Source organism: Scylla paramamosain, chromosome 9 (genome assembly GCF_035594125.1).
Source record: "Scylla paramamosain isolate STU-SP2022 chromosome 9, ASM3559412v1, whole genome shotgun sequence".
Lineage (NCBI taxonomy): Eukaryota > Metazoa > Arthropoda > Malacostraca > Decapoda > Portunidae > Scylla > Scylla paramamosain.
In genome coordinates, this window is record NC_087159.1 from 4,307,501 (window position 1) to 4,335,181 (window position 27,681).

At 42.9% G+C, this 27,681-nt stretch overlaps 1 protein-coding gene across 1 annotated transcript in view; it reads left to right on the forward strand.

The window, feature by feature from the left end:
• Positions 1 to 27,681, forward strand: part of LOC135103421 (diacylglycerol kinase beta-like) — a 56,995-nt gene that overhangs the window by 28,569 nt on the left and 745 nt on the right. The window contains exons 3-21 of the mRNA XM_064009625.1: positions 12,034 to 12,115; positions 17,124 to 17,200; positions 18,342 to 18,479; positions 18,715 to 18,940; positions 19,104 to 19,274; positions 19,658 to 19,780; positions 20,270 to 20,319; positions 21,330 to 21,404; positions 21,577 to 21,696; positions 21,809 to 21,926; positions 22,615 to 22,820; positions 23,392 to 23,571; positions 24,124 to 24,240; positions 24,584 to 24,725; positions 25,042 to 25,166; positions 25,266 to 25,403; positions 26,177 to 26,332; positions 26,665 to 26,878; positions 27,477 to 27,658. Of these exons, the coding sequence (XP_063865695.1) occupies positions 12,052 to 12,115; positions 17,124 to 17,200; positions 18,342 to 18,479; positions 18,715 to 18,940; positions 19,104 to 19,274; positions 19,658 to 19,780; positions 20,270 to 20,319; positions 21,330 to 21,404; positions 21,577 to 21,696; positions 21,809 to 21,926; positions 22,615 to 22,820; positions 23,392 to 23,571; positions 24,124 to 24,240; positions 24,584 to 24,725; positions 25,042 to 25,166; positions 25,266 to 25,403; positions 26,177 to 26,332; positions 26,665 to 26,878; positions 27,477 to 27,658 (2,622 nt within the window). The 5' untranslated portion in view covers positions 12,034 to 12,051. The remainder of the gene's footprint in view (positions 1 to 12,033; positions 12,116 to 17,123; positions 17,201 to 18,341; positions 18,480 to 18,714; positions 18,941 to 19,103; positions 19,275 to 19,657; positions 19,781 to 20,269; positions 20,320 to 21,329; positions 21,405 to 21,576; positions 21,697 to 21,808; positions 21,927 to 22,614; positions 22,821 to 23,391; positions 23,572 to 24,123; positions 24,241 to 24,583; positions 24,726 to 25,041; positions 25,167 to 25,265; positions 25,404 to 26,176; positions 26,333 to 26,664; positions 26,879 to 27,476; positions 27,659 to 27,681) is intronic.

Below are 27,681 nucleotides of genomic sequence, written 5' to 3' on the forward strand. Positions count from 1 at the left end.
TACTACTACTACTACTGCTACTACTACTTTTCTATCCTGTGGTGTTACAAGGAAGTCTGATGTTGAATAAATGAAAGAATGAATGAATGAATAGATATATTGAGAGGCAAGCAGTTAGAATGTGTTGAGAAAGATAAGTTGATGGCATCCTTTCATTTCTTTACTCCTCCTTCCTGCGTATATCTTTTATTCATTCCTTTTCCTTCTCTTTTACGAGTATTTCCTCACTCCTTCTTTCTTTCGTTCTTTCTTCCAGTCTTTCGTTCGTTCTTTCCTCTCTTTTCTTTTATGTCTTTCTTTCCTTCTTTCTTTTTTTTTCGTTTTTCAACCTTTCTTTCTTCCTTTCTTTTTCTTTTCTTTCGTTTTTTTATTTATATTTTCTTTCTTTTTTCTTTTCTTTCTTTCCATTCTTTCCTTTTCCTTTATTTTTCCGTTCAGTCTTTCCTTCCTCCCTTTCTTTTGTTTCGTTTTATTTTTCCTTTCGGTCTTCCTTTTCCTCTCTCCCCTCCTTCCTTCCTTCCTTTTTCCCACTCTCCCTCCCTTCCTCCCTGATCTCTCTTTCTCTCTCCCTGTGACAAAAGTTAACTCGGTAACACTCCCTGCGGCATCAAGGAGCGGCCGGGGCGACACCTGCGCTAGGATATCCCTTTACTTATCTGGACAGTGCCGTGGCCGCGTCCTAGTGAATATGTTAAGATAAAACCCAACCCTTACATATGTATATATTTTTTTTCAGTATAGTCTTTTATTTATTTACTTTTTGGTCTAATTATTATTGTTATTATTATTGTGGGAACGGAAGATTAGTTAAGGATCATGATGCGAACCAGAGGAAATGGAGCAACTTAACTCTTCTTATCTTTTTTTTGGAGTCTCAGATAAGTATGTGGTTATTGAGTTTAAGTGTCGTATTTGCATGCCATTATACTTCAACACGTGTCGCCAGTCACTCTCAGTCATTTCAGAACTATAATCATCTTTCAAATCGTAACGCTGATGTTCTTTTTCCCTATGGCATCATAGTCATTAACTAACTTCGTATTTCCCAGCTAAAATAAAAAGTTTGCAATGTTAAGACAAGAATGTGGGTGAATCCTGAGGTAGTGTCATATTTGCACCTCTTTGTATTGCAACACGCGTCACCAGTCACTCTTTAATCATTTCGAAGCTATAATCGTCTTTCTAATAGTGGCACTGATGCCCTGGTTTGTGCGGTATTTCTGTTGTGTGGCACTTCGGTGGCGATTGACATGATCCGCTAACGCTCGGCCAGAAGACATACGTACGCTCGCGGAAGGATATTTTTGTCTCATTGACTTGCAATACCTCTAGGTTGTATCACATTGCTGGCAGCCTCGCCCGCCGCGCCACACACACACACGCACACACACACACACACACACACACGTGGCGTGATGGAGGCCACTCTATACTATTCTGGAAGCAATATTTTTAAGACGCGGTGGCCGGATAATTGGACTCCCTACTAACTGTCTACTGTGACGCCCACCACAAGCCGGTGAGGAACGATATGCGGGCGGCGAGGCGAGACTGGGCTGTGTGGGCGGCGCGGCGGCCTTGCGTGGGTGGCTGTGTATCCTTGTCTTGTTTTTCACTTCTGATATATAAAGCATCTGATATAGAAGCATCGATCGTCGGGGTATTATTTTCTTCCAGAACCTATTCTTGGTGATGACATTCTTAGAACTCAATTTTATTCTTACTCTCACTATTTATGGCGTGTTTGACTGCGTCGTTATATTACTGCTGCTGCTGCTGCTTCTACCTCACTGTCGTCGTGGCGTCACGTGTTTTAGTACTGGCACAGGAGCTCAGCAGATCCCGGAAGTTGTGTTGATCAGTGTCTCAGGTTTTCTGTTTGTTAAAAGTGCAAGCGTTGGCGTCATCGTGTGCATTCACGCTGCATTCACGCCTTGACGGAACACACTTGTGGCGAGGAGGCAACATCCTTGACATTCAGGAGTCATGTATAGATGTTTGAGTGTCATATGACGTGATGTTTTAGTAATTGCGTCTCTGGCTACATCTTAGTCTCTTCCCGTGCAACACAATACTACACCAGGCAACCGTGCTTGCCTCGTGAAGGTGTTAGTGTCTCCACTGGCCTTGGAAGTCAGAGGTATGTGAAAAGTTGACTTGGTTGGGTATCCGCTTCCCGCGTGGCCTGTGATGGAATTTGTATCAGGTGTGAATGTCTGTTTATATTGAAGCTATTAACCGTTTCACTGCTAATGACAATGTGATACTCGTTACCTCATTTTACCCCAGACTATTTTAATTGAGTAGAGATACAATTGCAAGTACTAAAAGCTCTGAATCGCTCCATCACTCCTTTTACCGTTAGTAGTGTCATTCTGAATCATAATTTAAACTTATACCAAACCATTTTATTACGCTACTAACGGCAAAAGAGAAACCGTGCCAATTGAAAGGCTTGCCCTCTGTCAGGTAACTCTTCCCATAGGTGAGGGTTGTATAAAAAAAGACTGATATTGTGTTTTCCGGAAGTATTTTTTTATGTTCTTTTTAATATCAATGTACAAATCATCTTTCGAGACACGAGTGGAAGGAGAAAAGTCAAATCAAGTATTATGAATATGGGCTGGGCAGTGAAGGCAATGGAAGGAAATGGAAGAGGGGGAGAACAAAGGAAAAAAGGGGAGAAGAAAAAGGGGAAAGAAAGAATAAGGGGGAGAAGGATCAATTCATTTCTCAGGGCCAAGCTGTCTCGCACGTTTACCCTAAGGCGGGGCTGAGGGAGGCACAGGGCGCTGGGAAAGGAAGGGTGACGGAGATGAAGAGGGAGAACCTTTACGTACGAGAGGGAGTTGGAATAGACGGACAGCAGGCAAGGATGAGAGAGGGAAGACTGGAAATTTTATCTCTTGTTTTCTTGTGACGTGAGTGTGGACTGAAAAGGACGTTATAGGTTATATGAGAGAACCTATGTGAGGGAACTGGAATAGACGAACATCAGGCAAGGATGGGTAAAGAGAAGACTGGAAATTTTACCACCACTTGCTCTTTTCGGAACGTGACTAAACTTAGGAGGAAGTTATAAGTTATTCGATCGCTAGTTGGTGTTTAATAAGGTGAGAAGCAGAATTATGATTGCCACACCTAAGAGACACTGAAGTTTGTGACACTGTGCTTGGAAATGGACGGATGCAATGACTGCAGAAGACATGATGATTATGACGTGATGATGACGATGTTGACAATGATGATGATGATGATGATGATGATGACATGTTTTATAGAGGAGTCCATCACACCCAATTTTATGTAGCCAAAGGACACAATCCATGTCAACGATGTAGTGTGTGTGTGTGTGTGTGTGTGTGTGTGTGTGTGTGTGTGTGGGTGCGCGCTCACCTCCCTCCCACCCACGCAGGTCTACGGCAGAGAGCCCCTAGGACCCAGCAGGCAGTAGCACCTCCACCTCGTGTTTGTTTATCTCCACCGCCACCCTCCTCCCTCCCCGGCCTAGTGACGTCACTGCCACACCCTCGCCCCTTTGTTTACCAGCTGGGGGCGTGGCAGAGTGTTGGGGGATTAAGGGGAGACACTGGATGTGGAGGGGGCGTGAAGGGAGAACTGGTGGAGAGATAGGGGACGGGTGAGCGAGTGAGAGAGCGGGGCGTGAGTCATGACATAGTGTGTGGGGGAACAGATAGTGAGCGGATGACGAATCAGGAACACGAGTGAGTGAGTGTGAAGGAAGCAAGGATTGTGAGAGACGAGCATGTGAGGGCAGATGGCGAGGCAGATGGAGGTGTGAAGGCGGGCGTGAGGGAGGCTGCATCACACGTGTGGGCGGGAGTCGCTCGAGGGGCGCCAGCTGAGCGACAACTGTTTACGATCTGACCCAGCCATTAAGGCCTCCCCGAGCCTGGCACAGAGGGGGCGAGGGGACGGGGATAGACGCGCCTGCCGTGACAGATGGATAGATAGATAGATGGGTGGCCTGGTAAGATGAATGCGTTGTACGGATGGATAGGAAGATAGATAGCCTGTTGGTGAGGTGAATGGGTGTATGGATATAGGGATAGATGGGTAGGACAGGTGTATAGATGGATAGATAAATGGATAGGCTGGTGGTGTGGTGAATGGGTGTGTGGATGGAAAAGTAGATGGATAATTTGGCAGAGTGCTAAATAGGAAGATAGATGGGTATGCATGCTGACGGTGGTGGCGGTGGTGGTGGCGGTGATGATGGTGATAGTGATGGATGTAATGATAACAAATGACGATAACAACAGTGTAAAAAGCAATCAACACCATTGATAGTAATAGAAGTAGTGGTAGTAGTAGTAGTGGTCGTAGTAGTAGTAGTAATAGTAGTAGTAGTTGCAGTAGTAGCAAGATTAACAGCAGTACTAGCACCAACAATAGTAGTAGCATTAGTAGTACTAACACCAATAGTACCAGCAGCAGCAGCAGTAGTAGTAGCACCTACAGTAGCAGCAGCAGTATCAGCACCAGCAGCAGTAGTAGCACCACCACCAGCAGTAGAAACACCAGCAGTAGTAGCAGTAGTAGTATCTTCCCCCAATTGGTTTCAGTGGGAGCTGTAGAGGCAATAATTCCAGCTTACTGCGAGCCGAGAGCTATAACACCAACACTTGATCAAGGGTTATTAATCTGCAATATAGGAGAGAACCAGGGCAGGGGCTGGTGGGGGAGGAGAGGGGAGAGAGGGGAGGGGTTGGCGTGCATAGCAACAATGGGAGAGGGAGGGCAGGGAGGGGTGACGGAGAGGTGGGAAAGGAAGAAAGGAAAGGAAAAGAAAGACAAAGCTATACAATGCTAAGACAATTCAGCCGTGGAATAGGAGGTAGTCTCTCTCTCTCTCTCTCTCTCTCTCTCTCTCTCTCTCTCTCTCTCTCTCTCTCTCTCTCTCTCTCTCTCTCTCTCTCTCTCTCTCTCTCTGGCACCATCGTCACCGCCACCCTCTGCCTCGTCAGGTCCTTCAATGTTTACTCTGTCCAGGCCATTGTCTGTTTGTGTGAGGGGCGGAGGGAAAATGTGGATACAGTGGAGAGAGAGAGAGAGAGAGAGAGAGAGAGAGAGAGGAGAGAGAGAGAGAGAGAGAGAGAGAGAGAGAGAGAGAGAGAGGAGAGAGAGAGAGAGAGAGAGAGAGTGTGTGTGTGTGTGTGTGTGTGTGTGTGTGTGTTTGTGTTACGTTATGCTTTATTTCTGCACTACTTCCTTCACTTTTAATACTACTACTACTTCTACTACTACTGTAATAGATGGAATGGAGTATTCTATAGTAGTGGTGGTAGTAGTAGTAGTAGTAGTAGTAGTAGTTAAAGATACATTTATTCACTCAGCTAGTAATACATGATGTAATAACTAAATAAACTTATGTGGATGAGAGTGTTGCCCCAATTCTAGTATTTCATTAGTCACTCACCCACACATTCAGTCAGTCAGTCAGTCAGTCAGTCAATCAGTCAGTCAGTCAGTCAGTCAGTCAGTCAGTCAGTCAGTCAGTTTTCCTCCACTCACTCAATCAGTTAATTTAATTATAATTTACGTCTGCATTTATTAGTCACCCATTTTATTCAGCTCTCTGTTTTATTTGTTTTGTCTTTCTGTCGTTGTTTCGTTTCATGTCTTTTATTTATCGTCGTGTTGCGCTTCTCACTGTGTCCTCCCATTGTCTGCGTCGATCATATCTGCATTCTTCCATTCATCCATCTAAATATTCATCCATCCATTCGTCCACCCATCCATGCATCTATCTACCCACATAAGTTTTCATCCATCCATCCATCCATCTACATATCCATCTATTAATTTTTCACTCTCTCCACTTGTAACTACATATCTCATTTTACTGACCTATTTTACTTCCTTGATTTATATATTTCATCTTCCTTCTTTCTCCCTGTTTGTTTCCACATTTGCTTCCATGTATTTATTTTTCTCTGGTCATCTTCTTTGTGACCTACTTCACACACACAGCCAGTGGCCTCTTCTTGCCCCGGAGCAATGTGTGGCGCGGTCGGGGCGGTGCGGGGCGGGGCAAGGCGGGGCTGGTCGGGTGGGGCGGGGCGGGGGCTCGGGGCGGGGCGGGTCCTGGAGTGGGGTGGAAGGTGGCGGTGGGTGATGGATGTCAGTAAGGAGGTGGCTATATTGGACGCCCGTAGCTGGGAAACAGATCGTTACCACCGCCAGACGCCCCCATATAACCCACACCCGCACCAGCAAATATACTGGGGCGGAAAGCTAACCTCACTCCACCCCAGCGAATCACCAGCCAGCCTTCCATCCTGCCACCCTGCCACCCTGCCATAGCATTACGAGGCGCCCCCGCTGTGGCCTTCTCGCGCGAGGGCTTGAGGAAAAGAAGGTTGTTGTGGGAGGCAGACATTCGAGGCTTATTTGAGGCTTTCCTACAGCCCTGGGAGTGTGGCGGGGCGATGGTAGTAGTAGTCGTGGTGGTGGTAGTGGTGGCGCTGGTGGTGGTGGTGGTGGTGGTGGTGGGGGGTGAGGGCTGCTAGCTCCGTGGTGAGCGCATTGCCTCGTCTGTAACACATCGTTCTCTTAAAAATTCATGTGCTGGGAAACAACAAGCGGTACAGGTCGAGTTAGCATGCACAGCAGCTCCCCGACGGAACATCACCAAAATAGCATCATCAACCAATGGCAGGAAGAGAAGAAAGTGGCGTCATCAATACCGCCGGGGCGACCAATCCCAGGCGGCGCTGCTCAGACCCCGCCCAGCAGGCCTTGCGTCACTGATGACGTCAGCAGCTTGCGTCAGGAGAAGACCTCAATATCAGCTGGTTTGGAAATGTGGATGGAGGGAATTTTTGTTTTGCTCTTTTGAGTCGCGGAGTATGAGAGCCAATTAACAAAGTAGCAGCCTGGACAGCGTCGGCCTGAAAACAAATGGCTCTTTGTTGAGGGATGGCGCGGTGGTCTGCAGAGGAGAATTGAAGAGGTTTTCAAAAATATTGTTTAGCTGTAGGAGGCGTGGCCCTCCAGCCGTGGGGAGGCGGCATTGCTATGGCGATAGTGGGGTTGGGGAGGGTTGCCATAGTGAGGCGCGGTCAAGAGTTTCCTGTGACGTAAGACGTGTGTGTGTGTGTGTGTGTGTGTGTGTGTGTGTGTGTGTGTGTGTGTGTGTGTGTGTGTGTGTGTGTGTAGGCAGTGAAGTAGTGATGCTGATGGTGTGATGGTGTCGTGTGCTGTCGAGGTCTGTGTGGCTGTGATGCTGCTGGTGGGGCGGTATGTGGATGGTGGTGGAGGTAGTGATGTTGGCTCCACGGATGTTGGTGGATGCTGGTTGTGGTGGCGCTAATATTGAGGAATGGTGGTGGAGGGCTTGATGGTTCTGTGAATGGGGGTGGTGTGAATGGTATGGTACTGAGTTGGTGATGATGTATAGGTGATGGTGATACTGTGAGTCGTGCTAGAAGTAATAGTAGTAGCAGTAGTAGTAGTAGTAGTAGTAGTAGTAGTAGTAGTAGTAGTAGTAGTAGTAGTAGTAGTAGTAGCACTACCACCACCACCACCACCACCACCACCACCACCACCACCACCAGTACCAGTAGCAGCAGTTGTAGTGGTGGATTAGTAACTGTAGCGGTAGCAGCAGTAGCAGTCACAGAATAGTAGCAGTAGTCGTTGTTACGTTTGCTGTGGGGAGTATTGTCAGTATCAACGAGTGGCACCGTAAGTGGCTGCACTTGTGGCAGTCGTGAATGAGATGACATGTCACTGAATAGTAAAGATGGTGAGGACTGAGCTGACATGATACTCGTGGTGGTGGTGGTGGTGGTGTAGTGGATGACAATAGTGGGGATGTGCGTGGCAGTAGTGATGGCGGCGGCAGTGATGGCGGGGCTGTGAGCAAGGCGAGGCAAGCAGAAACATATCTCTCATCCCTCCCTTACTCTTTACATCACTCACCCTCTCCTCATCCTTACACCACGTCACTTCTCTTCCCGGGGATCCAGACGCAGCACCTTCAGGATCCTCGCAGGACATTTCGAGTGTGGAGTGAGACGTAGAAGAAGGAATGAAGACACTCCTTCCTTTGTCTTCCCATCCTTCATCTCTCGGGACAACTAAAGCATTCCAGAAATTGAGGAATGAGAGGTGGAATGCTGGACGGTAGAAAATTATAGATTTGAATAGGTTCTCTTAAGAGTTTAATGCGCCCTCCTTCCTTTCTTCCTTTCGTAACCATATTTATCACTCCTCTTATTAGATTTCACCTTTAATCGGAGACTTACCTGAGAGTACTTAGGTGTGGGGTGTCACTCTGTTATTCTCATTTATCTTCCACCACTTGTCTTCCAGTCACTTATTCTCATTGCCACATGAACTCTTACATGGGCGGATCGTTTAGTAATGCTGTCTTTCCCTTATCTATTGGTGCTCGTTGTTCGTAGGCTTCGTGTTTTTAAACGTTTCGACGCTGTAACCCGACCGTGTTTAACTGGGTGGTGTGGAAGTTACCGGGATTTCAAGACGTGTTTACGTAGTCCCAGCGATAGTTAAAGAAAGACTGCACCGTCAGCAGGAAAAATAGGTGCATTTTCTTTACATTACTCCTGTCGATACTATAATACGATTACTTTTAAGCGGCTGTATTGGAAGTTACTGGGATTTGGAAGTGTTTGCATTATACATAGTTGAAGAAAGGAAGCTGCACTGTCAACATGAAAAATACCTGCTTTCTGTTTGCATTATTGTTGCCGGTACTATAACACAACGACCTTTAACGAACTGTTGTGGGAGTTACTGGGGTTTCGAAGAGTGTTTACATTATCCATAGTTGAAGAAAGGATGCTGTTCTGTCAATATGAAAAACATCTGCGTTCTTTTTGCATTATACTTTTCGATATTATAACACAACTACTTTTAACTGGCTGTGATGGGAGCTACTTGGGTGTCGAGGAGTGTTCGTTGCACCATCAGTATGAGAACAACATCTGATCATCTATGTGGCCATTGAAATTAGTCCTTTCGAGAGTCCGAAGTGTTTAAGAATACGGGTTTTCAGAATAAATTAATCTAGTGATCTGATTTATGCTTTAATTGTATATAATCTCCGTTTCCATACTGTATTTTACGTTTCTGAGGCTGAGTGATGCATAGATGAGACGATAGCATCAACTAAAAGCAATAGAAACCATGTGATAAAATAAAATAGTGGTCTTACTTATGCTTTAATTGTATATCATCTGTGTTTCTTTAGAAGTTCAGAGTATTTTACGTTTCTGAGGGTGAGTGATGCATGGTTGTGGCGGGAACATCAACTACAACCCTTTTATGCTTTGATGATATGATGCAGTACTTTCATCTGAGCCTGTAAAGAGATGATGGGGAGGAGAAAGAGGTTTCATCATCGTGTTACAAATCATCACTGGGAAGATGTGACGTGAATAGCTGCCTTGACTTCACTTAGCTGGCTTTTTTTAGTCGAGTGAAAGTGGAAAGAAAATTAAAGGGAGAGGGGAAAGAAGTTATTCATACTTTTGCAGTTTCCGGATGGCTCTTCCTGAAAACTGTTATAAAATTAGTGCTCCTCTCTCTCTCTCTCTCTCTCTCTCTCTCTCTCTCTCTCTCTCTCTCTCTCTCTCTCTCTCTCTCTCTCTCTCTCTCTCTCTCTCTCTCTCTCTCTCTCTCTCTCTCTCTCTCTCTCTCTCTCTCTCTCTCTCTCTCTCTCTCTCTCTCTCTCTCTCTCTCTCTCTCTCTCTCTCTCTCTCTCTCTCTCTCTCTCTCTCTCTCTCTCTCTCTGCATGTGTGTGTGTGTGTGTGTGTTCCAGAACTAATTTTCACTCCCTTTCTTGAAGTATTTTTAATGGTGGCAGCTTAGGATAGGCATCGTAACTGTCAGAAAAATTTATTGTGTATGGAACAACAGTATTTGGTTGTCAGAATTAAAAGAATTAAGAGAAAAAAAGAAGGAAAGCTCCCTTTATCTCGATCACTACCAACATTTTTCCCTACCGTTTTCATTCTTTTCTTTCCTTTTTTTACTCCGACAACAGGCCGAGAAACGAAAGAAGAAAAAAAGTAAAGCCAGGCGCCTAAAATGTGCCGCTCCATATGGAAAACAGCATGAATGTTCAAAAAGAAGAAAGAGGAGAAAAAAAAAAGAATCCCGAGAAAGCTTAGTTTCCAAGGCGACCCGATGCTCCCTTCCAGAAAGATTCCAAGTCCAACTTTGATTAAAATCCTCGAGTAATATTGTTGAGCGTCCCTGCAGAGTGACGGAGTGGTGCGTGGGGAACTCGGTTACTCGTTGTCCTGTCAGGCGGGCAGCGGAGTCTTGATTATGTGGAGAAGAAAGAGGAAAGGAAGGAGGGAGATAGCCGGATTGATGGGTGATTGGAGGAATGGGTAAGACTACGGCGAGGAGCGGCTGGCTGGGCTGGGCTGGGCTGGGCTTGTAAAAGGAAAGGGAGTGAGTAGGTGAAGGAGTGTCTGATACACAAACAGGCAGATAGACAGACAGATACAACCATCTTGCCACCCACCCACCCACCCACACACTCACACACACCACCTTCAGGATTATTTACTCCACAATATTGTTTTCCTTACTTTATTAGCATCAAACTTTTTCTTGGCCTTCACGCCCCGAGCACCCAGTGAACAATTCAGCAGTACTCACTCGGGGGCGCTGAAGTCTTTTGCATCCCCCTGTGTAAGACTTCACCTCGTCACTCAATCACTGGGAGGTGTTAGGGTGGGGCGGAGTGGAGTTGAGGCAGGTCGAGGGTGGGGGAGGGGGCTAGGAGCATCCGAGTGCGTGCAGGAGAAGGCGTGAGTGATCGATCAGTGTTTGTTTTTCAATGGAGATGTTGGGTCGTCGGTACCTTATTATAGACTTCCTTCCTCTCCTCTTCACCTCTTCATTCTCCTCCAGCTCTTGTGTCCACCACCACTAGCACCACCTCCTCCTCCTCCTCCTCCTCTTCCTCCTCCTCCTCCTCCTCCTCCTCCTCCTCCTCCTCCTCCTCCTCCTCCTCCTCCTCCTCCTCCTCCTCCTCCTCCTCCTCCTCCTCCTCTACCTCCACTACCATCACCACAGCCACTTTGATCTTAAGTGTCTATTGTGATTCTTCCTTCACCCTTCTCTCCTCTCTTCATCTCTCTCTCTCTCTCTCTCTCTCTCTCTCTCTCTCTCTCTCTCTCTCTCTCTCTCTCTCTCTCTCTCTCTCTCTCTCTCTCTCTCTCTCTCTCTCTCTCTCTCTCTCTCTCTCTCTCTCTCTCTCTCTCTCTCTCTCTCTCTCTCTCTCTCTCTCTCTCTCTCTCTCTCTCTCTCTCTCTCTCTCTCTCTCTCTCTCTCTCTCTCTCTCTCTCTCTCTCTCTCTCTCTCTTCGTCTGGTTTCTCACATGAGAGTTTAATATAAAACTAAAGGTCAGGGATGCCATATAACAACGAGGTGCTGGGTATTGGGCATCCCTCGTCACACACACACACACACACACACACACACACACACACACACACACACACACACACACACACACACACACACACACACACACACACACACACACACACACACACTATTCTTTCTTTCTTTTATCCCGAGAGAATCTTGCTGAGTTGAACACGCAAGGAATATTTTTAGCATCACATTATTCAAGTCATTATTCTCTTTTCATTACTATCCCTTTACTCCCTCTACGTAAGCATTTGTGGATTGGTAGAAGTCTTGGTAGAGAGGTTATATCTAGCCCAAAAAAAACAGCCATATTGTCACTTATTTATCGGGTTAGTGTATAAGGAGTGGAACGAGTGAAGGCGATAAGAACCCTAAGGAACGCCCCTCGCTTTCGTATGCCTTTGTGGATTGGTAGAAGCTGCAAAGAGCTTATATTTAGAGCAAAAACCTGTATTACTGTCAATTCTTTATCGGGTAAGTGCATAAGAAGTGAAGCGAGTGAAGGAAGCGATGAAAACCCTCAGGAACGCTCCTCGCCCCTCGCTATCTTTGCATCAGTGTCTCATGCTCTTCCCGCCTCCTCCCGTAGGTGCTGGGGGCGAGGAGGATGGCACTCCACTGGGAAAAGCTCTCGCCGGCGGAGTTTCAACAGTTGCAGGATTTGACAGCATGTGAGTACCTCCTCTTTTGTGTGTGTGTGTGTGTGTGTGTGTGTGTGTAGTGTGGATGTTTTGTTCGTGTGGCATTAGCGGTGTTATTGGTGGTGGTGGTGATAATAATGGTGGTGGTTGTATTTCGATGTACGTACTGTAAGTATTAACGCGTTCACAAGATCGAGTTTATGTGTGCGTGCGTGTATATCTGATTGTGTATGACAGGTAGAAATGGGTAGGTATATTTCATCAAGGGACTGTCACGTGTAGGCCTGAAATCTTCATGAAATTTCCCACACTTTCTTATGTTCTTGTGTGCTAGTTAATTTCTTTGTATATTCCAATACTCCACCGTGGCTGTAATTACAAGTAAAGTACATCAGACGGGTGTTAATGTGTTAGTAAGTTAAACATGGGTGGTGAATACCGTAGAGTGTTATGCATGTTTGCTCTCTGTGTTACCCTTTGTGGCGCTGTAGTCTGGGTGGTGCTTGAGCTTCAAATGTTGTATTGATGACCTCGAAACCTCCTTGACTACGTTGTTACCGTGCGTGAGAGAGAGAGTGACAGACAAACCGACACAAGCAGAGAAACAGGGAGAATTATCAAGGAACAGTCAAGATTTGGAGGAATGAGAGGGCAAGTGAAGGGATGAAGAAATAATGAGAGAAGGAAGTGAAGGGATGAGTCAGCAGGGAGAGCGTGAGGGAGAGAGGAGAGTGAGGTCATGAGGTACTGGTGAGGAGGAGAACTGCTGGTCAGGGAAGCCACACGAACTTTGACCTTTACAGCTTATGACTTAACCCCCCTCACCCCTCACCCCTCACCTCTCACCCCAGCCGACCTTCCCTTCCCTTCCTTTACGTTCCTCTTCCTTCCTTTTTTTTTCTCTCTCTCCTCCCTTCTCTCCCCTTTTACCTCCCCCACTTCCCCCTTCCCTCACGCTCCCACGCCCAACAGTAAATATTCTCAAAGATAACCACTGATATTCTCTCTCTCTCTCTCTCTCTCTCTCTCTCTCTCTCTCTCTCTCTCTCTCTCTCTCTCTCTCTCTCTCTCTCTCTCTCTCTCTCTCTCTCTCTCTCTCTTCTCTTCCCTTCTCTTCTCTTCTTTCCTTCACTTTTATGCCTTTTCTTTCTTTCCCTCAATACTTTCCTTCCTCCAGCGTTTATTCTCGTTTTCTGTTTCCTCACAAATCGCGCCTTTCCCATTTTCTCCTCGTTTTAAACACTGCCCTCCCTAACCCCTCTCCCACGCCCCTGTCCCTTCTCCCCCCCCCCTGACCGGGTGATAAACGTTTACACGAATGGTGGCAATAGCGTCTGTCTTGGTGTGTGTGTGTGGGGTGGCTGGGTGGGCGGGTGGATGGGTGTGTGTGTGTCTGTCTGTTTGTCTGTCCGTGTAAGGAACAGACCTCATGACATTACTATTGTTTATTTAGGAAATGCAAACTCTTCAAAGAAAAATATTTACTCATTTTCCTCCTCCTCCTCCTCCTCCTCCTCTTCCTCCTCCTCCTCCTCCTCCTCCTCCTCCTCCTCCTCCTCCTCCTCCTCCTCCTCCACTACTACCACCACAACCACCACCTTCCCTCATGGTCACCAGTTTTGAGTCTGGTTTGAGTGGCAAGAAGTAGTTTGCCTAAATATTTTTCCCTCTATTTTTTCATGGAAATATTGATAGAGGCAAGGCAGCGACGCGCATGTGAAGGAGATGCGAGCTGCGGACGCCCCTAGCTAAGTGGTGAGGGTAGGGCGGGGCGGGTTGAGGAGAGGGTGGGCACAGGCAGGGTAGGAGCGGGATGGGCCTGTTTGTTGTTAGCGCCAGTGCCCCGAGGACGCGCTCTTTGTCTCCACGCCTACTTTTCAGTGTCTTGCCCCTCAGTAATGTTCTCTTGCTCATACTCGTGTTTAATGCGCACATCCCCCCTCCCCTACACACACACACACACACACACACACACAGATAGATAGATAGTTTGTTTACTCTAGTTTCAATACACGCACTCATAAAAAGTATATAACGCTTTTGAATATATATATAGTTGACAAATGCACACATATAAAACAGCCACAGTCCATAAGATGATAATGCACAATAAGAGATACAAAATACAAATACAGGACAAAATGCAGACCGGTGAAAATCCTTAAAATTTACACAAACACAAAACAACTAATTGGCAAAAATTCTAAGTAAATTGATAAAACAACGCAGCAGGGCAATAAACACACACACACACACACACACACACACACACACACACACACACACACACACACACACACACACACACACACACACACACACACACACACACACACACTCAAGATTTCGCAGGAAGATGACGGACTGACCAATGACTCCAGATTCTTGGTTTTGCGCTTCGTGTTTCCCCATGCCAAGTCCAACATGCAAAAAGAACACTTCAGGACTTCAAGACCTTTACTTCTGCCAGGCCTCTCGGATTGCTGGCGTGGGCTCAGTACAGGATGTGTTTTCTTCCCTCTGTTTACAAAGGCCTCGGGGACCTTGGCTAAGACTTTATACACATGCATGAAACTTGTAATAATTTAAAATCCTTTACCATAATTCGTGTCCCTTCTAAATGGAGGAGTTCGCCTCTTTGTGACTTTTTTTATTTTATTTTGTCGGTGTGTTGTCTCTCGCTGGGTGGCAGTATTTAAGTGACGGCTCCTCTCTCTCTCTCTCTCTCTCTCTCTCTCTCTCTCTCTCTCTCTCTCTCTCTCTCTCTCTCTCTCTCTCTCTCTCTCTCTCTCTCTCTCTCTCTCTCTCTCTCTCTCTCTCTCATTATTATTGTTTTTTTTATATTCCTTTATGTTTCCAACGTCGATTGTTCATAATTTTCAACAGTCATTTATCCAAGCATCTTTGTATCACCGGAGACCCTTGGCCATGCAGAGCAGTGTCGTGGCTCCTTACATAACACCCCAAACAGATTACCAAATGGGCCTTAGAGGGATTATACTTAGCCTCTATCTGCCGCACTGGTCTCGTGTCACTCTGCCAGCCTATGTTTACACTACTTCTCATGATTTGGACACCTTTAGTCGCCACCCGGACTTTGACTATTCCTGACCTCTTTATAATCGCCTTTGCTTGTTCGCACTGTTTGTTTACCGCTTCAGCTTAGGGGTTGTGTGGAGGGAGCCACCTGTCGAGTCGCGTGAGGGCCAAGTTTAGTGCCAAAGTCTGACAGTTGCCAGGGAAAGGGACGACCCAGAACACCTGACATCGATAACAGCTTTAAATTCACTTACACAATAGTTATGCGCGAGGCTGTGAGGCGGATTAATATTCAGCGATGCAGCGTGAGGTGGAGCGTTAACTCTCCCCCTCCAGTACTCCCGCCAGCTGATGTCTGACTCCCACCTTCCTCACCCCGTGCCCTGGTATCTGACGCTCTCCACCTTTGCCCTATCCTCTATCACGCTCTGTGGACAAGGCTCACTCCTTCCCCCTCTCAGTAATCAAGCATATTGCGCTGCTTACAGGCCATGCGCACGATATTAATACTAACAGCTGACATGAGGATTCAGATGTGAGGAAACACCCTCAAGCACCTGTGTGTCCTTAACGCTGAGTCATGCAGCAGAAATTATCCCTGACTGACCTCCCTCTCACTTACACTCCTTTCTCCATTTACTCTCCCTTCTCCGTTTACTCTCATATGTACTAATGTAAAGGAGCGCATGTAAAGGAGCGCCATCATAAAGAGTAGTTGAGACAAAATAGCACAAAAAAAAGTCTTTTATTTATTACTCTTTCAATGGCATTTTATTTCCCGTGTGAGAGTTTAATGGATTCCTGATGTCTGTTACCAGCTCGCCTTCTAGACAGCAAGAAGAAAGTCAGCTAGGAAGTATATATGTTTTGAAACGGAAACTGCACTTAGTATGCTGGTACTACACGTGGGAAACATTCTGCGTGAGACCTTTGCCCTCTTAGAACTGGGCTCTGCATGATCACCACACGCTCGGGAACGGGTCAGTCCTGAGCACCTTCAGTCCGCCGCACCGGAATCTCTCTTATGTATATTTAATAACAGTATGGAAATGGCAGTTCAGCTTTGCCCCTGAGTGAGGGATAATTGATCAGCTGTTCCTGTTAGGAGCTATTTATTTCAGTCTAAGCTCCTTCCATCCGTTGTCCGGAAAACAGAGGAGCACACTCCCGTGTTCCACGTACGTACAACACCCCGAGTCACACATTCACAGACTGGGGCCATCCAGCTTAGGAATAATTAAGTGAAACTCAAATCACTTCACCAAAACATCGTTCAGTTGACGAGGGAAAAGTCCAATGACTGATGGAAATATTGAACCACTACCGTGAGGCCTCACCTTCCTTACCTGGATGCCACACTCTCTCATCTCCTCACTCTCTTAACCAACTTTAACGTTCCTCCATAGACACCGCAACACTGAATTTTTTAAAACTATTTTCTTCTTAAGGATCAGATTTCTGGCATTCTTCCCCGTGAATTTAACCTGTACTGCTCTCAGTAGTTGAGTACGAAGAGAAAATGCAATCGTTGCTTTCAGTAACTTAAAGCCTAGTGAAGGGAAGGAGGTGAGGTATTTAATCATTATTAGAGGGCGCCTCGTCCTTCATCCAGAGTTTACTCGAGTCTTTCTCTTGGTGAGGAGAGGAGAGGGGATCACGGCTTCTTTATGTATAGAGAAAGGGAAGGGAAAACAAGCATCAAGTGATGTTTTTTTTTTTTTTCGCAAGAAATGAGGAGTGGAGATTAGGAGCAGGTTGTCTAACATCTCCCGAGGGGTCCATCAGGCTGCTCAAGAGGCGGAATTTAGACAGAAAGAACCCTTGTGGCCCCTTTGTCTCCTCTGTGTTCGATTGATTCCTTTGTTGTGGCGAAAAACAGGTTTGACGAGTGGTGGTGGTGGTGGTGGTATGCAGCCAAGACCTTCATCGTTTTGTCTTTTTGACGTGTGTGTGTGTGTGTGTGTGTGTGTGGCCTGACCTTCTGTACTTGTTTTCACAGACTCTACCAAGAAACTTGAGAATGTCTTGAAGGAATTCACGGGTTCCGGTCCTCTCTCCAAATACAGTCTCGATGGGGTAAGCTTCTCTGTTCGTCTTTTTGTCTATCTGTCTGTCTGTCTCTTTTGTGCCTGTCTTTCTGTCTCTTTTGTCTGTCTGCCTTTCCCTCTCTCTTGTGTGCCTGTCTACCCTTCTGCCCATCTTTTTCCTTAATATTTTGCGTCTATCCTCCCGTAGCCTGTGTGTGTGTGTGTGTGTGTGTGTGTGTGCCTGGCTATATTTCGTCCGACTCATTGCCAGGCCTTCAATATACCTATAACTTCAAGTACTGAGATCTCATATTCTTATACGCTTTGCTTTCTTATGAGGATTACAGGATTATTTTCAAAGATCACAGAAATGATTAGTTGGATTTTCATTTTTTTCTTTTATAATGCAGAATCCTTGTTAAGTCACTATAAAAAAAAAAAAAAAAATTCCAGTAACTTTCACTAGAGACAGTTCAAAGCACCGAAACATTTGAGAATACAAGACGAATGAGTGTAATCTTGAAAACTCCAACAACTTTCACTACAGTTCAGCAGTTCAATTGGTCAGGAGTGTAGCCTTTGTATTTGCACTCCCTGACGCTTCTTTTTTTTTTCCGTTTGTTATATTCTTCCGCTGTTGTTCCCTGTTTTTACACATTCTAAACATTATTATCTTAGTTTCCTCTGCTAGTTTTCATTAAATAACACTTATCTTTTCTATATTGACGCCGACACGTTTGAGCAAGCAGTCCTCCTCTGCCCATCTCATGCACCACCCTCGTGTTCTTTTGGGAGGCTCAACTTGAAACATTCTTCCTTAATTAATTTTTCAGTCTTTACCCTGTTGTGTGACTATAAGTGCAAGGCGGGAAGAAAATGAAAGTTAAAATTGTTCTGTAATATCCCGTCGTGCCGAGAACTTATAACATGCGAAAGAATATTTGGTAGACCCGTGTGGGTATTTTACAGGAATGTTGATTATAGGGATTGACGGATGAGTTATTGAGAAATGCCCAAATAGTTTCCAATAATGTCATGTTGCTCAAGATAATTATAATCTATAACTTTGATGCTTATATGTACTTATTTACGTTAATTTATCTTTGCGTTTAGTACTGACGTGCTCTCTCTCTCTCTCTCTCTCTCTCTCTCCTCTCTCTCTCTCTCTCTCTCTCTCTCTCTCTCTCTAGGACATTGACTATGAAGGGTTCCGGCAGTTCATGAATATCTACCTGGAAGTGGAGATGCCAGAGGAGCTATGTAGACACCTGTTTCTGTCCTTTGTCAAGCGTCCACGACCTCAGCCCGTCGAACCCAAATCCATCAAGGTGCATAAATAACCGCTTCTCTTGTGCTGAATATATATATATATATATATATATATATATATATATATATATATATATATATATATATATATATATATATATATATATATATATATATATATATATATATATATTACTGATAATTTATTACAAATTCAAGCATGTTTTTTTTTTTTTGTTGAGTTTATGAAGTATTTTCATTCCATTTTCTAAATATATTTCCGGTGGCTCTCAGGAAATGGCAGTAATGTCCTCGGCCACCGCGTGTGCCCCCATCACTTCCCACAACACTTCAGGAGGCTCCATCAGTAACCTGGCCTCATGCGCGATGACCGAGAATGTGTCTGCCAAGTCAGAGGGAGGCGGTGGTCTGGCGGAGAAGCTTCACGGCCTTACGGAGAAGCTGTCATCCCTGGGCCACAACCGCTCAGACTCCGAGGCCTCCAGCCGCACCCGCACTGGTACGTCACAGCGTGAGGAAGTGCACAGGGTTGTTTGTGTTTTGTGTCTGAAAAGTCAGGGTTATGTCGTTATGACAAACAAAACAAGTATATGACAATAATTAATGTATCCCTTACTACAGCAGAATGTTTGTGCATTGTGTATTCACGCGTGTAATTGCAGGCAGCATAGGGGCGTGCGTGCATCCGCTGGTCACCGTGACTCAAACCAACAGTTACACCGACGGCAAGATTGAGAAGAGCACAGACTCTTCACCTTCACATTCTCAAATGTCACGTTCATCTTCCAAAAAATCCAATAATTCCCTTCTTGTCACTAATGGCAAACTTGAAGGTATGACTGGTTATTGCACTCTGGTTATGCATTCACTAACACAACCTGCGGGCATTATGACAAATATAACAAATTATGTAACAATAATTTAATTTTAGATTATTGACCATATTACCTTAAAAAAAAGTTACAGCTTTCGAAATATATTATTATCATTTAAATACAACTTATTATATAATAGTATATTGTGAAAGAAATTCTAGCTAAAAAAAAAAAAAAAAAAATCGATATCGGGCATTATAGATAAACTTCAGAAACAGTTATCTTTGCAACTTGAAAACTATATCTAGTTCTTAAACTTATTACATTATGCAATTAATTATTTGTATCTGTGTGTGTGTGTGTGTGTGTGTGTGTGTGTGTGTGTGTGTGTGTTCCTGCAGACATGAAGCACTTGGTGAGGAAGTCCAGCAGCATTGAGGTGCACACTGTGAGGGTGAGCCTGAAGGACATCATCTGCTACCTAACGCTGCTGGAGGGCTGCCGGCCAGAGGACAAGCTGGAGTGTGAGTAGCAGTGGCCACCGCCACCACCATCCTTCATCTTTTCATGTTCTGAACCACTTGGACTAGTAGTTTACTTGAGAGCCTCCTGTTTGACGATTAGGCCCATTTTTGTATTTGTATGCTCTGTATGTAAAACAAATCTTTTATTGCCAATACTGGATGATTTCTCATGAGTGTTTTTATCTTTATAACTACGTACTTACTATGATTTTACTATGATATACTTCAATACTTTGATAATCTTTATGTATATACATTTATCCCTCAAGCCATGGTTTTTAGTAAATCAGTTGAAATATGTTAAAAGTGTTTTTATATTACAACTAAATTGTATAGTTTTTTTGTATAAATTGTTATTGACCCTTGCATAAGGCTGTGTCCCTAATACTATCTGTCACCCTCCACCCATGAGTCATGATTGGTTTTGAATATCATGATACTTCTGGCAAAGATCAGTATCCTGGTACTGAGCCGCATGTATGATTGCAGTCATGTTCCGGTTGTATGATACGGATGGCAATGGAGTACTGGATACCAATGTAAGTTGTGTTCCTTGTTGTAAATACACAGAATTTTCTTTGCATTTTGTGGTGTTATTTTGCACTAAATTTGTTCCTCATCTGCTTATATGTTTCTCATTCTTATCATCAGAATAAAGATCCTCTATTCATCTATTATCTTATCAGACTTTGTTTTGAACACACATTTTCTTTACACACTTAGTTGTTCTGTCATCTTTGGAGTTCCTATTTTAGCTGATGTTTGCTCATTCCCTTGGCATGTTTTGTCAACAGATCCACAGATGCCATGCCTGGTGAATCTGTACTCTGAGCAGTGAATATTTCAACAGTTCAGTAATGCATTTGTGCCACATCATACCCTACAGTCTCTCTCTCTCTCTCTCTCTCTCTCTCTCTCTCTCTCTCTCTCTCTCTCTCTCTCTCTCTCTCTCTCTCTCTCTCTCTCTCTCTCTCTCTCTCTCTCTCTCTCTCTCTCTCTCTCTCTCATGTGTACCCCTTTTAAAGATTTTTTGAGCAGTGTGTTCATTCTTTGGATATCTTTACATAACCTCCTCCTCCTCATCCTAATTCCTCCTGTGACTCCTACAATTAATTTCTAAGGCCTGCTATCCTGAGATAATTTTGTGTCTTCTCCTTGCTTTACCCTTCCACTTTTCTTACCCTTGAAAATAGTGTAGCAGTAAGACTGCAAATAAGGTTGATATGGAGTTGATGGAAGCAAGTTTTGTGACTGCAACCCTTTAGTGAAAAAGATCCAAGAAATTGGTCAGACTTGCATCCTATTAAATACTAAATTCTGGAATGACTAAATATTTGTAATTGAAAGAGTGTGTTTAAAGCTGTACTTTAAAGTTTCACATCTGTGATCTTTTGAGGTTCAGTGGTGCATGAATGAACATTATTGATTTCAAAGAGTGATCTGTGCCAGACATTTTTTTCAATTGTCTGGAGGTGTAAATGTATTAAAAAATAACTTTTTGAAACTTAATGTGATTAGGCAATATAATGATTATGTTTTTCTTTTACAGGAAATTGATTGCATTATTAATCAGATGATACAAGTAGCGGACTACTTAGACTGGGATGTCACTGAGCTGAGACCAGTAAGCAAATTATTGTGTAGAGTTATTGAAAAGAGCTCAGGATTACTGGAATGTCCTTCACACATGGAATGAGATACACTGACTGTTTCTTAAAAGAATTTTTCTCTAATAAAGCAGATTGGCTTAAGTTACTTTAGATATGTAGAGTGTAACAGTTAACTCCTGTCCATAGATCCTGACAGACATGATGACAGAGATAGACTATGACAATGATGGCACCGTATCCCTGGAGGAGTGGAAGAGGGGAGGCATGACCACCATCCCCTTGCTGGTGCTTCTGGGACTGGACACGGTGAGTGACACAGGCCAGGAGTGTGACCAGTGTAGGGATTGCCAAGAGACAAACAGTTTGGATACAGTGCTATACTGTATTATTACATATTGTTGCTGTTGTTTTTCCACAGAACTTAAAAGAAGATGGTAACCACGTGTGGCGGCTGAAGCACTTCAGCAAGCCAGCCTACTGCAACCTGTGTCGCAACATGCTGATGGGCCTTGGAAAGAAGGGCCTGTCCTGTGTCTGTATGTACTTCAAGTCTTTTTAAAACTATTATAAATTTTTAGCATACTTCCAAACACTTTACAGAGTTAGAACACTAAACTCCTGCATACATGTCCAAACAAAGGTATGTATTTTTTTAGTAAGCCCAAGTATACTGAAGAGCTTTTAAGTTAGTACTTCTAGTCAGAGATAAGGTTAAGCTTAAATCTAAACAACATATAAAAATACTAGGACTGTAGATTTAGAAATAATTTATAGGCTGCTGCATATTTCTCATAAATATCTTTGTGAATATTTATATTCTATATTTTTTAGTTATCCCAGAGATGTCTATAATACTGTGCCAAGATGTTTTATACCTTTTATGTTTGTCCCAAGAAGTGATGTCACAAAGTCCAGTGAAAGTGTAAATTGAAAGGATATGGACTAACAGACTGCTTTATATTAAGAGCCTTGCAAAAACCAAGAACTAGAGATGTGATACGTTGAGGTGTTTATAAGGTACTGTTTATTTGTCTCAAAGATTTTGTAGAATAAAATATCACTGTAGGGCAACTACCTGTGTTTGAAATTGTCTTGGGGGTAGAATGGTTAGTGGTGTCTGTCTTAGTTGAGAAGTCATTGGAAGACAATGAGATTTTCAGACTATATTTAATATAATTTTGAATAAAAAAAATTCTAACATATTTATCCTCTTGATGCCTACAGTTTGTAAGTATACTGTACATGAACGTTGTGTCCAGCGAGCACCAGCCTCATGCATCGCCACCTATGTGAAAAGCAAGAAAACGTCTCAATCAATGCTGCATCACTGGGTGGAAGGCAATTGTCCTGGCAAGTGTTCTCGATGTAAGAAGGCCATCAAGAGTTACAATGGCATCACTGGACTTCACTGCTCCTGGTGTCACCTTAGAGTAAGTGTTGTCCTCTAACAGGATTTATTTAGGTTGTATGAAGTCTGTAAAAAAAATATCTGTTCTTTGGAATAAGCTGGATAAAATCCACGTATGTAGCATTTTCCAACTCGAATCTCCCTCAAAGTAGGTCCCTTGTGACTCTACATATTTAGCTTATTGCTTCTTCTTTTGGTGAAGACATTTCTGCATGGAATGGCTACAGTGCTACTGGTATCTTCAGTGAATTGAGGTACAACTGTATTATCATAATTAAGCAAAATTTACTATTGGTAAACACATGGCTGGAAAGAGAATATCTTCTTTATTCTTTCAGCAATGTTACTACCACTGCCTGTCTATTCTCTTAAGTGTGATCATGATATTGTATATACTGTACATGTTTATATATTCACATGTGAGGAGAGGAAGTATTTATATCCTAGCCAGCAAAATAAAAACTTTTGGTAGTAACACATGGAAACAGAGTAGTGGCTTTGCTTTCAGGAATTTCACATAAATTTTTGTCAAATTATTATTCCCCAGGATTTTGAAATATGCACTAAAACTGCTTCTTGTGTTCTGCCCACAGCTACACAACAGATGTGTATCTCAAGTAAAGCCTGAGTGCAATTTTGGTGAGCACAGAGTACATGTTCTTCCCCCTACAGCCATCTGTCCTACTGTGCTGGACCGCCAGAAATCTATTACTAAAGAGAAGAGAGATGTACAGCGGTCTGAATCTACACCTAGTGGCCTCAGTGATGGGACTGTGAGTACTCATGTGTGTCTGACTTCTTCTCTGAACACAGGCTGAAGTTTTATTTTGTTTTCTTGGCAATATACTCGTACTTCATGTGAGATGTATTTACAGGTTGCACACTTTTCATTTATAGCCCCACACTTTTACAATTATAAATGCACATAAATAATTAAATTTGAGAAGAGGTATAAATTAAAACTGCATAAGTAATGATATAAGTGGATGAGTTTAATTATCTTGATTCAGTTCTGTGCAAAACTTGGGGGGGGAGAAATATGAGAAAAGTAGTATGATCTTTCAAATGCATGATGAAGGGTAGGACAGTGAGTAAAGAAGCCACTGTGTGGTAATATTAAAGTGACAACACTGGGATATGTGAGTGAGACATGGATATGGAATGAAAGTAACATATCTTGGAATATTTGAAAGTTGCTTGTAGTGTGAATAGAATGAATGTTGAGAGCAATGAAAGTATGCTTGGATTAGCTCTGTAGCAAGTGCTTAAGTAATTTGTTTAAATTTCTTAATAGAGATGTGCCTTGCTTTCACTTGATCCTTCAGGTTTCAGCCCCAATGTCCTTCCAAATCACTCCTCCGCCTGGAACCCACCCACTGGCTGTGTTTGTGAATCCTAAGAGTGGGGGAAGGCAGGGGACAAGGATTCTCAGGAAATTCCAGGTATTCTGTTATGCACATTTTAACATTTTTACAGGAAATTTATCATTTAAATTTTAATGCACCCTGGAAATGTTAGTGAGTAAAGTCAGGAGTTGAAATACATTTTCTTGCATATGTAGAGCACATCTCATATATATATATATATATATATATATATATATATATATATATATATATATATATATATATATATATATATATATATATATATATATATATATATATACACCTGGTGATCCCAAGTCTGAGTGATTATTAGGCTTCAGATGTCATCCTATAATCTTACATATTCAGCATTTGCAGATCCAGATATTGTACTTTCATATGTTTATTTGCATTTCAGTACCTGCTAAACCCTCGCCAAGTCTACAATTTAGCTAAGGAGGGTCCTGTGGCTGGCCTTCAGCTCTTCAAAGATGTCCCTAACATGCAAGTCATTGTGTGTGGAGGGGATGGTACTATTGGCTGGATTTTGGAGCAAATGGGTGAGTGTTCTTCAGACACTGTGGGTTTTATGCTTTGTAGAGATTTGGGAGAGACTTTTGAATACTAGAGACAAATGTGTTTTTGACATCAGAAACCTAAATAATTTTACTTGATGTTATTGTGAATAACTACTGTTGACACAGGATGAGTTGAAATTTGAATTATTCTTTAGGAGAGAGGCAATATCATAGAAATGTGGGTATGCAAAATAATACAGCTTGGGGTAGAAATCTACTTGAAGTGCATATTTTCACAAAAAAAAAAGTAAGATAATTGAAGCAGTTATTCTAAACATCATATCTTTCATGTTGGCAGACAAGGTCCAGTGGGCACAGGTGCCAAGTGTGGGCATCATGCCCCTGGGGACAGGCAATGACCTGGCCCGATGCCTCAGGTGGGGAGGAGGATATGAAGGGGAAAGTCTTCACAAAATTCTAAAGGTAGAAACTGCTTGATTCTGTATTCAGACCTAATGGTACATTTACTGCATTACAACTTTCACTGCATTTCTTTGTTGCTGAACACATGTTTTCTTTCAGAAAATAGAAAAATCCACAGTGGTGATGATGGACCGTTGGCATATAGAAGTTTCAGAGCAGACAGGGACACAGGAAGGTGATGAAGTTGGAGACAAGATACCATACAATATTATCAATAACTATTTTAGCATAGGTGTGGTAAGTATCACTACACTGTTGTGCTTTGATATGCCAAGTATTATCAGTTGTATAATACTGTGGTATCAGGAGTGACCAGTCATATGTTCTAAGATAAACTTTGTTTAATTTTTCTTCATCTCTGCAGAAGATTTCATAGCCTCAATTTTATTTCCTTACTCTGTATGTGACTTTTACAATTCTTTATGGTTGGAAAGACCTAAATTATGATACATGTACTTTGCAATTATATTGCATAGAGCTTCCTTTGATTTTGACACCTTTCCTTGCAAACTTAAATATGCTTCATACTTAGCTTCAGCATCTTTTTTTTTCACTCCCATCCCACTTCCTTGCTGCTGAACACTTTCATTGTATTCTCACTTCTATTCTGTTGACCTCATTAATGCAAGAATTAGCATTTATTGCATGTCTTCATTTTTTTACCCTTTCACCAGTTGGAATAATATCTTTTCTGTTTTAGCACCTTCATATAACTTTGACTATTGCATTATAAAGGTAGTATCAAGATATCATTGGATATCCTTTTGGAGCTCTATCTCTACATAGTTTTAAAAGAGTAGTGATTATTTTTATTGTATGACAAGTCTATTATATAAGATGTAAAAGATATCAGCTTTGGGTTTAAACTCTCCTCTTTCAGATGACACTAGCAAGCAATGAGAATCTGCATCAGTCTCATCTTACATAAAAATTAACCTGATCTCTGACTCTTGAAATTATGTATTTAATAAAGACACATAACTTCAAAGAAAAATTGCTTCATTTTACAGGATGCTGCTATTGGAGTCAAGTTTCATTTAGAACGTGAAAGAAATCCAGAGAAGTTCAATAGCCGGATGAAGAACAAGCTTTGGTATTTTGAGTATGCTACCTCAGAGACGTTTGCCGCCTCTTGCAAAAACCTTCATGAAGATATAGATATAATGGTGAGATACTCTTAATTATATATTGCAACTCATTACTGACTGATTAATTGTCAATCTTACCCTCAGTCCAGCCATGTTGTCTCACTTATTTGTACCCTTTACCTTTTACAAGTTTTCTACATACTGCAGTTGCTCATATACATAAATTACCAGTATGTGTTTTGGAAATTACTTTACATATTTATAAGAGAAAATCCTGTGTGCATCCCAGATAGCTTTCATATTCTATGAGCATCATTATTTGACACCCTTAAAATCATATTTGCTTTGCTGAAGCTATTCTATAAGTGCATAATTTCTTGATATACCTGTTGGTCACTTTTCTCTGCCAGTGCGACGGTGTCTCCTTAGATCTCTCCAACGGCCCCTCCCTGCAAGGCATAGCTGTCCTGAACATCCCATACACTCACGGAGGCTCCAATATGTGGGGAGACACCACCTTGAAGAAAAGAAATAAAGCAACTAAAAGTAAAAAGAAAAAAGACAGAGAGAGAGAACTTTCAACCTCCTCTTTTACATCTGCTGATTTAAGCACTGCCATTCAGGGTAAGGCATATACAATAATTTATTATCATGTTGTTTCAGATGAATCACTGATTTGCAGTTGTGTATTTCAATACACATCATTGGACATCAAATACATGTTATGACAGGCATGTATGTATTAAAGGTTTGTCACCTTTATTTTGTATACTTTGATTGTTATGTTTGTTTTACCCGTAGTTTTCCCCTAAGTATATTACACTGTATCGGCACTACAATACAGTATGCTGTGTGCTCTGGCATAATTGGTATTAAGCCTGTTTATCACCTTCAGAAAAAGGTGAAAGCTTATTTTAGAGCAGCATAGCAGACTTAATTTTCTCTCTCTCTCTCTCTCTCTCTCTCTCTCTCTCTCTCTCTCTCTCTCTCTCTCTCTCTCTCTCTCTCTCTCTCTCTCTCTCTCTCTCTCTCTCTCTCTCTCTCTCACACACATAACTGTAGGCTATTTCTTTGATGTTGTTTTGACAACATCAAAGTACACTGGTACTCCTGCCTTGAGGGGGACATAGTATGAATGCTAGTGTACTATAAACATAAATTTTTATCCTAAATGATGTTTTCTATCAACTATATTTATCTTTTAATCATTTATCTCAAACAGACATTGGTGATAAGCTTATTGAAGTCATTGGATTTGAGAATTGCTTACACATGGGCCAAGTGAGGACTGGTCTGAGAGGGTCAGGCCGACGCTTGGCTCAGTGCTCTTCAGTTGTCATCCGCACCAGGAAAAAGTTTCCCATGCAGATTGATGGCGAACCATGGTGCCAGCCTCCCTGCACTGTAAGTTGCAGCAGGATTTTAAA